The sequence below is a fragment of the Bombina bombina genome, chromosome 2 (genome assembly GCF_027579735.1).
Source record: "Bombina bombina isolate aBomBom1 chromosome 2, aBomBom1.pri, whole genome shotgun sequence".
In the NCBI taxonomy this organism is placed as follows: domain Eukaryota; kingdom Metazoa; phylum Chordata; class Amphibia; order Anura; family Bombinatoridae; genus Bombina; species Bombina bombina.
The window spans coordinates 486,572,567-486,586,844 of NC_069500.1; the positions used below are offsets into that span (position 1 = coordinate 486,572,567).

General features: G+C 39.0%; 1 protein-coding gene across 1 annotated transcript in view; it reads right to left on the bottom strand.

The window, feature by feature from the left end:
• NIPSNAP1 (nipsnap homolog 1) overlaps positions 1-14,278 on the bottom strand; it is a 96,185-nt gene that overhangs the window by 13,528 nt on the left and 68,379 nt on the right. The window contains exons 6-9 of the mRNA XM_053702185.1: positions 13,958-14,098; positions 13,843-13,874; positions 13,444-13,538; positions 12,399-12,482 (exon numbers count right to left, since the gene is read on the bottom strand). Coding sequence (XP_053558160.1) covers positions 12,399-12,482; positions 13,444-13,538; positions 13,843-13,874; positions 13,958-14,098 — 352 coding nt within the window. The remainder of the gene's footprint in view (positions 1-12,398; positions 12,483-13,443; positions 13,539-13,842; positions 13,875-13,957; positions 14,099-14,278) is intronic.

Genomic DNA, 14,278 nt, shown 5'->3' on the forward strand with positions numbered 1-14,278 from the left:
TGCAAGATGGCTAAGCCATCTACCGAACCACTAGCTTCCTGTTGGCCGGACAGTAGACTGCAGAGAGAGGAAAAGGAATAAATTCCCTGATTTTCTCCTATGTTTCCTCAGCCTCCCTGCCATCGCCCATATTTGATAGAGAATCAATTAAGGTTCTCAATAAATCACCCTTGTAGATGGAACAAGGAAACTCTTCTCCATATTTATTTCCCATCCATGGGAAAGTAAATAGGACAAGATCTCTTGAAAGAGTTGCTCGAAGGAAGGACGACTACTGAAAAATATATTGTCCAGAAAAGCACCCTTGCATAACCCCAAGACCTAAAAGTCTTTCTAGGATAACGAAACTCAAACTTGAGAAGATCCCGAATCATGGGAACAATAAATTCACATCCTTAAGGTTTATGTTTGTTATGAACAGGACTTCTTGAACCAAAGGAGAATGGATACTACTTTGAAGGTCATAACCTGAGCAACCTAAATAGGTAAATACCTAGATGCTGTTCCCAGACTGGGACTGGAACTATCACTCCCAGAGAGGAAGCTCCTGACCCCCCCACCCCCGTAAAATCAGAGGATAATTCTGCCAGACCAAGTCCAAACAAGGTCTCATCCTTGAAAGGAAACATCAGAAGCGTGGATTTGGAGGAAACAAAATATTGAACCTGCAACTGCAGAACTATAAAACCTAGGCTGTACCATTAAGAATTTGCTCTAAATGAACAATTAAACCTCCAGCATCTTATCCATGGATACAAAAAAATAGCAGCTACCCTCCATATGGATCGAAGTTCTTTTGAGCCTCGTAGAAAAGCTCCCTTCTACTTAGGGCACCGTGCATTTTATGGAGTCAGCGACAGGAAAATCCTTTAAAGGATGGGAGACAGGGAGAAGGTATCCCTAGCTTCTCCTATTCCTGTGAAAAAATCCCAGGCACGTCAAGAAACACTTCCTCCTAGGAAGGAACATTATAGAAATTATAAAGTTTACAAAAAAACTTTCAAAAGGTTGACAGCGACAGGGCATCGATGTCGCCCAAATAGCCAAAACCACCTTTAACAGTACACAACGTGTTCAGGCATACATCTGAAGGAGACCACTTCAGCATCAGATGAAGAGATTATACTGACCGAACCGGAGATATCACCCTCAGAAGCTACTAGCGCATGCACCTCATCAGCCTCATGAAGGATAGCAACCTTTGTAGTAGAAAGTGGAGCAGAAACCTTACTATCTGAATCTTTAAATGTCCTCTTGCGTTTTCCCTGTAGGAAAGGAAAGGCAGATAAAGCCGAGGATATCGCAGAGAATACCCGAGCTGCAAAATCTGCAGGCAAAACACTCCTCCAGGAGATTGAGAGGAACAGCGGGGCACTGTATGTGACGCCATAAAGACTTTAAGGAGAAAACTGTGGCATTGCCTGAACAGCATCATCCTGGGAGGCATGAGGCTCAGAAGCAACACCTATCTTTACTTTCAATAGTTAGGTGAAAACTGCAGCATAGAAATTGCATATGCAAATACTCTGGCTAAAATAAGTCCTAAGTGACATGAGGCTCAACAATAGAATAATTCTTTCAGAAGAATTATTTATGAACGTGAGAGATATGCTTCTAAAAACAATTTGATCCTCACGAGTCAAACATTTATGTCTTAGGAACAGTGTACTAGGGCCCTGGACATATTTACAACAGTGGAGAACACTGAATATCTTAAAAATCTTAACTAAAGGTTTTAAGACTGCACACACAAGAGGATCAGAAACATAGCTGTTTAATACTGTTTCAATACTGCACACATTGCACTCATTTGACATAGCAATTCCTCCTTTGCATCAGATACAATGAAGCTAATCACGCAGCCGCTCAAACAGAGCTAAAAATGCGCCGCTCCACTTCTCAGAGAAGGAGTCGGGGCCATGATCTGCAGAGAAAAGAACGCTTCAAGCCAAAAAAATTCTGTACTGTCCGCTTCTTATGATTGTAAAGAAAATGACAGCATACACTGAGGTTTCTGTTCTAGCAGGGCACAAGTAAATTATAGTAACACCGCTCCGCTACCAAGAACGGTATTACTTCTTAGATGTCCATATGAATGGCGCCACATATTCAATATCAAACTCTCCTAACGGACACACATAAGGACCTGGAAGCTAATTAAAAAGCCTCAAAAAACGCTTAACCGCTATCTGTACCACAGAGCCTCTGCTAATTTAACGTGAAAACAAAGGTACATTTAAGGAAAAAGGGAGATTAACCCCTAAGAAACACAATGTCCAATATCCAAATAATTAGGGTAGGAACATCTAACTCTAATTATCGCATACAATGTCCTATAAGACAAGGAGGGCCAAATGGTGCGAGAATGTAAAGAGTACGATGTAAGAAGTGAGAAGTGCAAATGGGTACTCACAAGAGGCGTTGCACATCCAGTGCAATAACTAGCGGACCGAGGCTTCAGAGCTGTCAGCTGAGCGGCTCTGAAGCCTCAGTTCGCTAGTTATTGCACTGGATGTGCAACGTCTCTTGTGAGTACCCATTTGTACTTCTCACATCGTAGTCTTTAAGTTATCACACCATTTGGCGCCTCTTCTTGTTTTATAGGACATTGTATGCGATTCTCTTCCTCATCTATTGAGAGAGCAGCATCATCTTACATAGCGTCTTGTGCACTCAACTAAGAACATATGTATCAGAGACTGTACAGCCCATAAACCGACATATTGTGACTATTATTTGCATTACTATTTGTATTACTATTTACTATTTGCATTTCTATAATTTATCATTTTTATTATTTTCATATTCACATTTATTATTTATTTTTATTATTTTTGCAATCTATACCAGTGCTATGACTGAGCTTATTGTTCCATTGCATTGTAATTCACACATCTGGTATATAGGTTTTGGCACTTGATTTTAGTGGCGCACCTCTCAATCTAGTCTTAGTGCTAGATTGTGTAACTAATTATCCAAGAAAACATGAAAAGGAATCTGAGCCACAAAAGAGGACTAACTCCTTCCTCCATAGTCGCATACATATTCAGCGCCTGCCCATTGCCAGTAAAAAAACATCTCTATGAAGGATTTTATGTCCCACATTAAGTGCAGCATTTTCCTAGAGCCCTTAACCTCTTCAGTGCCAGCCTCCTAGCCCCAGAAGACAAAAGGCACTTACCTGCACATCCAGCTGTCCGGCAGGAGGACAGCTCTCACGGTATGAGAGGACGCCACTTCTCACAGAGACTGGTGGAAAAAAGAAAGAACAGAGTAAACCTACTCTGGCTTTCTATACCAGGGCAGGCAACAACATGTTAGGAACTTGTGAAGTGGGCTTCGCTGCGTTTTTTCCTAACTGCTTAAAAGCCACTACTGCCCTACTGAAGAAACTAACGTGGAACACGGCTAGACCCAATCTTAAGAGGAAAGATCAGAGTTAAAGGGACATGAAATCCAATTTTTTTTCTTTTATGAGTTAGAAAGAGCATGCAAATTTAAACAACTTTCTAATTTACTTCTATTATCTAATGTGCTTCATTCTCTTAATATCCTTTGCTGAAAAGCATATCTAGATAGGCTCAGCAGCTGCGGCTTAGTGGTTGCACATAGATGCCTCGTGTGATTGGCTCACCTATGTGCATAGCTATTTCTTCAACACAGGATATCTAAAGAATGAAGCAAATCAGATAATAGAAGTAAATTGAAATGTTGTTTAAATTTGTATTCTCTATCTGACTCATGAAAGAAAAATTTTGTGTTTAATGTCCCTTTAACCTACTCTGGCTTTCAAAATAATAAAATCTTGATTGAAGTGAAATAAATCCAATCTTCTTCAGACACCAAAACTTCACCTCCTCCTTGCACCAAAGGCAAAGAGAATGACTGGGGGTTGTGGGAAGGAAAGTGATACTTAACAGCTTTGCTGTGGTGCTCTTTGCCTCCTCCTGCTGGCCAGGAGTGATATTCCCTACAGTAACTGATGAAGCCAAGGACTCACCATATCTTTGGAAAGAAATGTATTTAGTTTTCGCTTAATAAAATGTTCATGTACAAGCAGATACACATCACAGTTCTTTCCACTTTTATTTTATTTATTTTTGTGTTAGTATTTAAAAGCTTTGTAACCAGATCAGCACCCATACCTGATTCTGTGGTATCTTGTATTTGTCAGGAACTGGTAAGTGCTGTGGTATGGTTACCAGCACTATTCTAGACATTTTTATCCTTGATTAGGAGAATTTTCCCTCTGAACTACAGCATCCCTACCTGAAGTGAAGGTATCCAGCTATCAACTTGTAAATTGGTGCGTTACGAATAGTAATCCATGTTTACACCTATGGTGTTCTGAGAATTTTGCCATTTTGGCCAAGTTCATTAAAATCTTATATTAAGTGATTTCAGCTCACTTAAAATAGTTATAGTTTAGGTTAAATAAAGTGTACTGTAATCTCATTCTTTTTCTTGGTATTTATAGATTTTTTTTTTATGAGCAGTATGCCAAGACTTAACTTTGTCTTGCATTTTAATAATATAAAATATTGTATGTTCATATTGCAAACTTTATTAGTTGTGCACTGACAGACACACATTTCCAGCTAGTATTTAATTTAATTTTAAAGGGATATTAAATGTAAAAAAAAAAATATTCATTATTCTAATAAAACATACACTGTTCAACAACTTTCCAATTTATTTCAATTATCAATTGTTTCATTCTCTTTGTTTCCTTTGCTAAATAAGCAGCAATGCACTACTGGGAACTACCTTAATACATCTGGTAAGCCAATGACAAAATACATATGTGCAGCCACCAATCAGCAGCTATCTCCCAGTAGTGCATTGCTGCTCCTGAACCAACCTAGGTTTGCTCATCAACAAAGGATACTAAGGAAAGAAAGCAATTTAGATAGAAGAAAAAAGGAAAAGTTGTTTAAAATTGCATACTCTATTTGAATCATGAAAGGAAAAGTGTGGGTTTTGTATCCCTTTTTAATGAATTGCTGAAAAGGAGAAAGTTAATACCTGTACATTATTCTTAAGCATATATGAAAAGGTTGTTTTTTTAGTATCATATTTTGGCAAAAACATATAAGCTCACAGCCAAAAGTAATGATTTTAAAACTGTATATGCTAGATCTCAAATCAGTAATGCTGTATTTTATTTGCAAACAATTTTGTATAGTCTAATTGTGTTATAACTTTTTCAAATACCCCACACTCCAGCCTCCCATTTCAAAAGTAATTTATTTTGATGAGCTAAAGGCTTGAACTGTTCTCCAATCGGCGCTCTAGCTACAAAAAAACAAAAACAATTTATTCTCACCTGATAAATGCCTTTCTTTCTTGGTGGTGAGAGTCCACAAGTCCTGTTAGGAATTCATCACCAGGGAAGCAGACACACCCTACACCAGAGCTTTAAGTATTCCTCACACTTCCCTTACCCTCCCAATATTACGTATAGTCAAGGAGAGGAGGAGGAAACTAAGAAAGGATAGTAAAGGTAAAGAGGAGCAAACTAGAACTGCCACCAACTAGGTAAATATGGGAGGGTTTGTGGACTTATCACCAAGAAAGAAAGGAATTTATCAGATAAGAATAAATTATGTTTTTTGTTTTTTTCTTAAAGTGATTGTAAAGTTGAATGAATTAAAGCCTAAAAACATGGGCACTTTAAGTCATTAAACTTTATTTTTTTTAAAATACTTACTTTTTTGTTACGGTAAACCACCAATCCTCTGCCCACATCTCCTTCAGTATTTAGCATATCTATGACGATCCGGCTTCCTCCAATCGTTGTGTGCCTCAAGAGCTGAACTCCAAAGGCGGCACACTACGATTGGAGGAAGCCAGATTCGTAATCTATCTGCTCAATTACTGAAGGAGACTCAGGTGGAGGATCGTCGGTGTGGTTACAGTAACAAAAAAAGTATTTTAAAAAAGAAGCGTAATTGTAAAGTTTAATGTCTTTAAGTGCCTATGTTTTTAAGAGTATTTTTAAATACTGGGCTTTAAATATTTCAACTTTACAATCACTTTAAGGTGGTGAGAGTCCACAAGTCCTTACTGTTCAGAACTAATACCCAAGCTGTGGAGTCCACAAAACAGGGGTGGGACAGAAAAGAAGGAAAAGGCAGGCACCTATTTACCAGGAACTACTGCTTGAAGAACCTTCCTTCCAAAAGCTGCCTCTGCTAAGGTAAACACATCAAAATGATAAAAAAAATTGTTAAAAGTATGTAAAGACGACCGAGTTGCAGCCTTGTAAGTTTTTTTCTTCTGAAGCCTCATTCTTAAAATGCACAAGTAGTAGAAACAGAACTAGTTAAATGAGCAGTAATTTTTAAATGCAGCATTGTCCCGTCTCCAAGTAACCTCTGTGAATCAAATGCTTTAGCTATGAAGCTAAGGTAACAGAAGTGGCCTTTTGGTCCTTGCGTTTCCCTGAAAATAAAACAAACTTGAGGACTGCCGGAAGTCCTTAGTAGCCTGTAAGTAAAACTTCAACGTCCCGACTACATTCAAATTATGTAATAGTCTCACCTTAGAGAGTTTTGGATTAGGGCATAATGAGGGAACACAAATCTCATGGTTCATATTCTTTTGAGAAACGTAAACAGAAATTCAGACTACCTATGTAACACTTCTTTGTCCCGACGAAAAATTAAATATGGAGGCTCACAAGAAAGAGCAGATAATTTGGAATCTCTCCTAGCTGAGAAAAATGGCTATCAAAAACAAAACCTTCTAAGATTATAACTGAATATCTAAAGTTTGCATAGGTTTCAAAGGGTGGAGATTGCAGAACTCTCAAACCAAACTCATACTCCATGAAGGAGAAATGTGCTTAATAACAGGTCTGATACTAACCAAGGCCTGAACAAACACCTGAATATCAGGAAGACAAGCAAGCTTCCTATGCAATAAAACAGAGAGAGTGCAGAGATATAACCCTTAAGGGTACTGACTGGCAAGCCCTTGTTTAGGCCATCCTGAAGGAAATGTAAGGTACAAGTAATTTTAACCGAATACCACGTATATCCTTTATCTGTATACCAAGATTGAATTAAGGTTTCTATCAGAGAGCCAGAAAACATATTTTAGAGAGAAGTGCTTAATCTCTAAGCTGTTAAATTGAGCGATTGAATTTAATGCAAGAATGGTACTTGAGATAGTAGATCTGGACATTAAAGGAAGCGCTACGGAGGAGAGCTGGACATCTGATTCTGTATACTTCTATATGTATGTTCTGCATGGCCATGCCTATCAATATTGCAGAAATCCTTTCCTGCTTGATCTGAGCAAATTGCCCTTGGAAGACACACAACTGGTGGAAACAGAAAAACTAGGTGGTAAGACCAAGGTACTGCTACAGCATTTATCAGTTCCACTTGTGGATCTCTTAACCTTGACCCATATCTGGGGAGTTTGTGGTTCAAATGTGACGCCATTAAGTCTATTTCTGGAAGACCCCAGCGAAGCATCAACAGGTCAAAAAATCTTCTGGTTGAGGGACCATTCCTCTGAGTGCAAGGTCTAACAACTCAGGTAATATGTTTCCCAGTTGTTGATCCAGGGAATGTGAATAGCTGAGATGGTACACCAGTGAACGTCTGCCCAATTCAGGAAACCTCCATCACTGCCCCCTGATGATTGATATAGCCTATTGCCGTGATGTTGCCTGATTGGAAGCAAATAAAAGGAACGGAACTGAGATGAAGCCAAGCCTGAAGAGCTCTGAAAAATAGCACAGATTTCCAATACACTTATTGGTATGTTCGCCTTCTGAGGTGACTAAATTCCCTGAGACCGTTGAGAACCCTAGACCGCTCCCACACCTGAGAAGCTGGTGTCCTGGTAATTTATTTCCCATGATGGACACAGGAAACATCCCCTGAAACACCAGAGTGGGGGATATCCACCAAGACAGAGATGGCTTGACTAACTAATGATGAATTAACTTTGAAAAGATCCTGGGAGCTATAGCAAGACCAAAAGGAAGCGCTGCAATCTGGTAGTGTTTGTGCAGGAAGGCAAAACTTAAGAATTGGTGATGTTCCTTGTGAATAGGAATTTTCAGATAAGCATCCTCCAAGTCTATTGTTGTCATAAATTGACCATGGACGACTAAAGGAAGAAAAGATTGAATAGTTTCCATCTTAAAAGGAAGGTACCCTCAAAAACTTGTTTAACCCACTTTGATACAATGAAAAGATTGGAATAGAAACCCTTCTCTTGGTTTGCATTCGGTCTCTGATACATGAGATAGAATAAGCTTTCCCAGAGGAGGCTGAAAACCTATTCTGTATCCCTGAGAGATGGTTTCCATTACCCAGGGATCCTGAACAGACTTTAAAAAAAAGTCTTAACAAGCACTTATTAGGTTGAAAAACAAGGTCAGTAGATCTGCCCTCAAGTTGGTCCAGCCCAGCAGAGGCAGCACCAGACTACTCCATTGAGACACAGCAACCTTACTTATAATGAAGGAAATTGCAGAAAAAGAGATTAGTGAGTATAGAGAAAAGTATAGGAAACTAATGACAATATGTATACTATTGCAGTATAAATAGAAAATGTTTCCCAAAAATTGGGATTCATTGTAATCCTGAATAAACTAAGCACCCCACCCCCTCTGCTCCTGGTATGGGGTCTTACCCCCTCCAGTACCACAATCAGGACAGTGAACAAGCCAAAACCTGCTGTGTGCGGTGGAGCTCAGAAGTAGTGAAAGGAAAAGGCGGAGATTGCACGCAAAGTGCTCAGAAGCAAGAAAAAAATAATCTTCCTTCCAGAGGAGATCACTGCCATGCTCTCTGTCTTCCCCTTCATGCGCTGAAAAACCAGCTCTGGTAACTCTGACAGTGTGGAGTGCTAAGAATGCCAACAGTTTGGAGGAGCCAGTGATTTAAAGGGGTCAGTACAAGAAAATGTTAAACATGCAACTGACAGTCAAATAGTACATCTTCCATTATAAAAAAGCACACAACCCACATAACACACCTGATTAATAAAGAACCTTCAAACTGAGGAGTATAACCATATTTAAAATGTTAAATGTTACTGCACAGTATTGAAAGCCTATCATGTTAGACCCTGTGTTAACTATCACATCTTAAGGCTGTTCTGATTGTCCCCAGTGGGAGCTAGAAGGACTGTTTTAGTTAACTTGGAAGCTGATATGTGTGCCAATCTGCTGTTACCTGGTTATGCTGTACATGAAACATTGTACTCACTAATAGCCTGTGGGATGTGTGAGCCATGCTGGTACTTACTCCGCAAATGCCCATTCCACTGTTCTTACCCAGCTGATATTCCTGAGGATACAGTAGAAAGACCATCCTGTACTGTAACTGATAGAGGATATACTGAGGCAGCACATCTTCACTCAGGAACTGTCCCAGCGACCCTGTGGCAGTTTGTGACCACAGCTCCTTAGAGAAGATTTACATTGCACAGCCAGTACTTATCTATGTCTCTCTCTTCCAGGAACTATCCATAGGAGGGAAAATGTGGGATTAATATCCCTATATACTTGAAGTAAATGCAGACCACCACTATCTTCGTCTGCCTCCTAGACTAGGCAAAGGAAATACTGGGAGGGTAAGGGAAGTGGGAGGGATACTTAACGCTCTGGTGTAGGGTGTCTGCCTCCTCCTGGTGGCCTGAAGTGGGCGGCCAGAGCGCAGTGTATTAGACTTTCATCTCTATATTAGAAAGTAACTTAAAGCAAATCTTTATTGCAATTGATGAATTAAACTCCATTCAAATATTTCGGATCTGTATATACAAAGGCAGGCAAGTTTAGCATCACTTTAAAGTCTGAGAATTTTGTAGGTAAACATTTTGATATGCATTATTGCCTTTATAAAAGGATTTACATATACCCCTATATAAGAGGTCTCTAATGTGAACAAGGATGACATTTGGTATACCTTAATGGGAGACATTAAAGGACTATTGAACACAGTAGAATTAAATAATCAACAAGTACATAATGACAATACAATGTAATAGCACTTTTAACCCCTAACGACCGAGGACGTGCTGGGTACGTCCTCTAAAAAATATCAGTTAACGACCAAGGGCGTACCCTGCACGTCCTCGGTCTGGAAAGCAGCTGGAAGCGATCCTGCTCGCTTCCAGCTGCTTTCCGGTTATTGTAGTGATGCCTCGATATGGAGGCATCCTGCAATAACTCTAGATGGCCATCCGATGCAGAGAGACACACTCTCTGGCCCTCTCTGCACGGGACATCGATGGCCGGTATCATTGGTGGATGGGAGCCGACTTGGGAGGCCATCGATGGGCCGGGTAATGTGGAGGGCGGCAGGATCGGGGGCAGGGTCTATGGGGGCGCGCACAGGGTGCAGCGGGCGGGCGCGTGCATGGGGCGGGAACCGCTACACTACAGAAAACAATTTATGATATAAGTGGGAGAAAGGGGTATTTTAATTTTTTTTAAAAATCAATCTAAGGTATCTGGGAGGGGGCGGGGGGTTGGTCTTTGGTGGGGGGGGGAGCTGCACTACAGAAAAGGGGGAAAAAATAAAAAAACACAATTTTATTCTAAACTGGGTACTGACAGACAGCTACCAGTACCCAAGATGCCGCCCATCAAGGCAGAGGGGGAGGGTTAGAGAGCTGTTTGGTGTAAATATGCTTAAAAAAAAAAAAAAAAAAAAAGCCTAAATATACCTTTTTATTTTAGCACTGGCAGAGTTTCTGCCAGTACTTAACATGGCGGGGACAATTGTGGGGTGGGGGAGGGAAGAGAGCTGTTTGGGAGGGATCAGGAGTCTGATGTTTCAGGTGGGAGGATGATCTCTACACTAAAACTAAAATTAACCCTGCAAGCTCCCTAATTAACCCCTTCACTGCTTGCCATAATACACGTGTGATGCGCAGCGGCATTTAGCAGCCTTCTAAGTACCAAAAAGCAACGCCAAAGCCATATATGTCTGCTATTTCTGAACAAAGGGGATCCCAGAGAAGCATTTACAACCATTTGTGCCATAATTGCACAAGCTGTTTGATAATAATTTCAGTGAGAAACCTAAAGTTTGTGAAAAAGGGAACTTTTTTTTTTATTATTTGATCGCATTTGGCGGTGAAATGGTGGCATGAAATATACCAAAATGGGCCTAGATCAATACTTTGGGTTGTCTACTACACTAAAGCTAAAATTAACCCTACAAGCTCCCTAATTAACCCCTGCACTGCTGGGCATAATATACGTGTGGTGAGCAGTGGCATTTAGCGGCCTTCTAATTACCAAAAAGCAATGCCAAAGCCATATATGTCTGCTATTTCTTAACAAAGGGGATCCCAGAGAAGCATTTACAACCATTTATGCCATAATTGCACAAGCTGTTTGTAAATGATTTCAGTAAGAAACTGAAAGTTTGTGAAAAAATTTGTGAAAAAGTGAACGATTTTTTGTATTTGATCGCATTTGGCGGTGAAATGGTGGCATGAAATATACCAAAATTGGCCTAGATCAATACTTTGGGATGTCTACTAAAAAAAAAAATATACATGTCAATGGATATTCAGGGATTCCTGAAAGATATCAGTGTTCTAATGTAACCAGCGCTAATTTTGAAAAAAAAAAAATGGTTTGGAAATAGCAAAATGCTACTTGTATTTATGGCCCTATAACTTGCAAAAAAAAGCAAACATGTAAACATTGGGTATTTCTAAACTCAGGACAAAATTTAGAAACTATTTAGCATAGGAGTTTTTTGGTGGTTGTAGATTTTGGGGGTCAAAGTTAGAAAAAGTGTGTTTTTTATAAAAAAATTTATAGTAAATTATAAGATATGATGAAAATAATGGTATCTTTAGAAATTCCATTTAATGGCGAGAAAAACGGTATATAATATGTGTGGGTACAGTAAACGAGTAAGAGGAAAATTACAGCTAAACAGAAACAACGCACAAATGTAAAAATAGCCTTGGTCCCAAATGGACAGAAAATGGAAAAGTGCTGTGGTCATTAAGGGGTTAAATGAGCAAAAGATTATTTTCTGACAAATATCAAAATTAACTTCCTTATAGTGGGCCACTGTATCATGCAACATCAGGCAATCACAGGCTCCTATGTATACACTGTGGACTTTTACACAGTCTCAGTAGTAGCAGGTGCCTCAAAAAGTGTGCATATATAATACTGTATACATTTTTGGATCATGGAAGTACATCAGAAACCCTCTTATAACCGCATACTTTATCCGACTCAATGAAAGTGTCACTTTTACTTTATACTTACCTGTTTGTAACAAATAAATAAAAATGAGATCACAAACATCACATCTCTCCACATAAAACTAATGAGTAAATATTTTCAAGTTTATAACCCCCCAAAACAGAGTGGGTAGAAGAAAAAATAATCTTGTTACCTGTGTAGTAAACATTTTCATCCCACCCTCGTTTGGTCCAGGCAGCTTTGCGTGTCTCCTCTCGTGACTGCAAGTCTTTGTAAGCTGAGAAATTGAAGGCAATGTAGCTCATAAAATATTTGCAGACACATTATATATTATGTAGTATTTGTATATATTAAAATTATTACCACCTCAAAACCACTAAATTTAAATTGCTACTAAGGATTCTGGTTGTGTGAGTGGTTTCAATGCTCAAAAAAAAACTAACAAAAAATTAAAACAAAACTGTTCAATGACAAGTACTTCCGTCTCCATTTATCATCTGTTAAGCTTGTTGATATATTTATTGTTTGTGAGATTAAACATTTCAAACTTTTATAAGACAAAGTTTGGTTTATTGGTCTGTGCTGTCTAATACTACATAGAAAAGTAATTAGACTATGTTCTGAAAGAGGCAGTGTAAAAAATAAAATAAAAAAATAAAAATCAACCACATTTTCTTTTTTTATACTGTTGCAGCATACAGCATGGTACTATAAGTGCCCCTGCTGGTGCTATGGGCTCATGTGAATTTGCTGCAGTTGTACATTGTAACACCGCTTTCTTTTTAAAGCTAGGAGTGTTGTGGTGTGTAAAGATTGTACAGGGCACACGGAGGGGCCAGACATCATGCTCCAACAACACCACTAAAGAGCAGTGCATAAGTTATTCAGCCACTGTAGATTTGGGGGGGGGGGGGGCAGACTCCCAAGGAGGAACAGACACAGTAGTTATACCTTAGCTCCCAAGTTTACATAAGTATTCTCTCTTATGGAAAGAAAAAGGGATAACAAGCAAAATAAAAAAAGTTTGATGGAAGAAAACTTTTTTTTTTGTTTTTTTTTAAATTGTATGCTCTGTCTGAATCATGAATGTTTAATGTTGCTTTGCTTGAAACAATGCCTACAACCGACATCAGCATAATAATATAATAATTTTGTCAGTGGTGCATAATCACTCTCACAGGTTACTATACTATAGAGAACTGATAATCTGCATGTAGGCAGAATGTTAATAAACTCACCCCAAAGATGATGAACAACATATAATTCCCCAATCTGTGAGAAGAATCCTCCTACAGCCTCCTGATTCTCCTGGCGATATTTAATAGCACGCGCCCTGGGGAGAATGATAGAAATGAAAAAGAGATAGAGGGACAAAAGAGCTCGTCAATCACCCCTGTTTAATGAGTATGGGGTGATTTTCAACTGCCAACTCTAAAATCTGGCAGAGAGGGTTTAAGAAAGCTGCTTCATAAATACCAGGACAGAGTGAGGAGTGAACAGAGAGAAAGAAGGAACAATATAGAGATAGAAATGTAGGAATCAGGAAAGTGTTGGAGAAGAGAGGATTGGGAAAAATAGAACACAGGATGGAGATTTATTAAATAAAATACAATCATTTTAAAAATCGTCATACTTACCAGTTGTTTCCCCATTCAATCATTGTTCCTGGCTAGAAAATAAAAACAGGTTATTTAATCAAAATACCAAGAATAACGCAGCTTTCATTTTGTGAAACAAAATAGGTCAATTTACCTTTAGCCTATAGGTGCGCAGTTCATAGATGTTAGGGCCCTTACGAGGTGCAGGCTCATTCCAGAAGCTAAATTCTAGAAGAAGCTGGTTTCTGCGGGACAGCAACATGTGACTCCTCTCCTCTCGAAAAGCCAGGTACTCCTGCAGGATAATTTATTTGTTCAATCAATACAGTGACTCAGAAATAGTAGTAACATAACAAATACACACAAAAAAAAAAATCTAAAGTGTGGTCCCTGGCAAGAGTAAAAAAAAAAAAAAAAAAAAAAAAAAAAAAGATGGAGTGTGTGGCAAACTTAGTAGAAACTACAAATACATCAA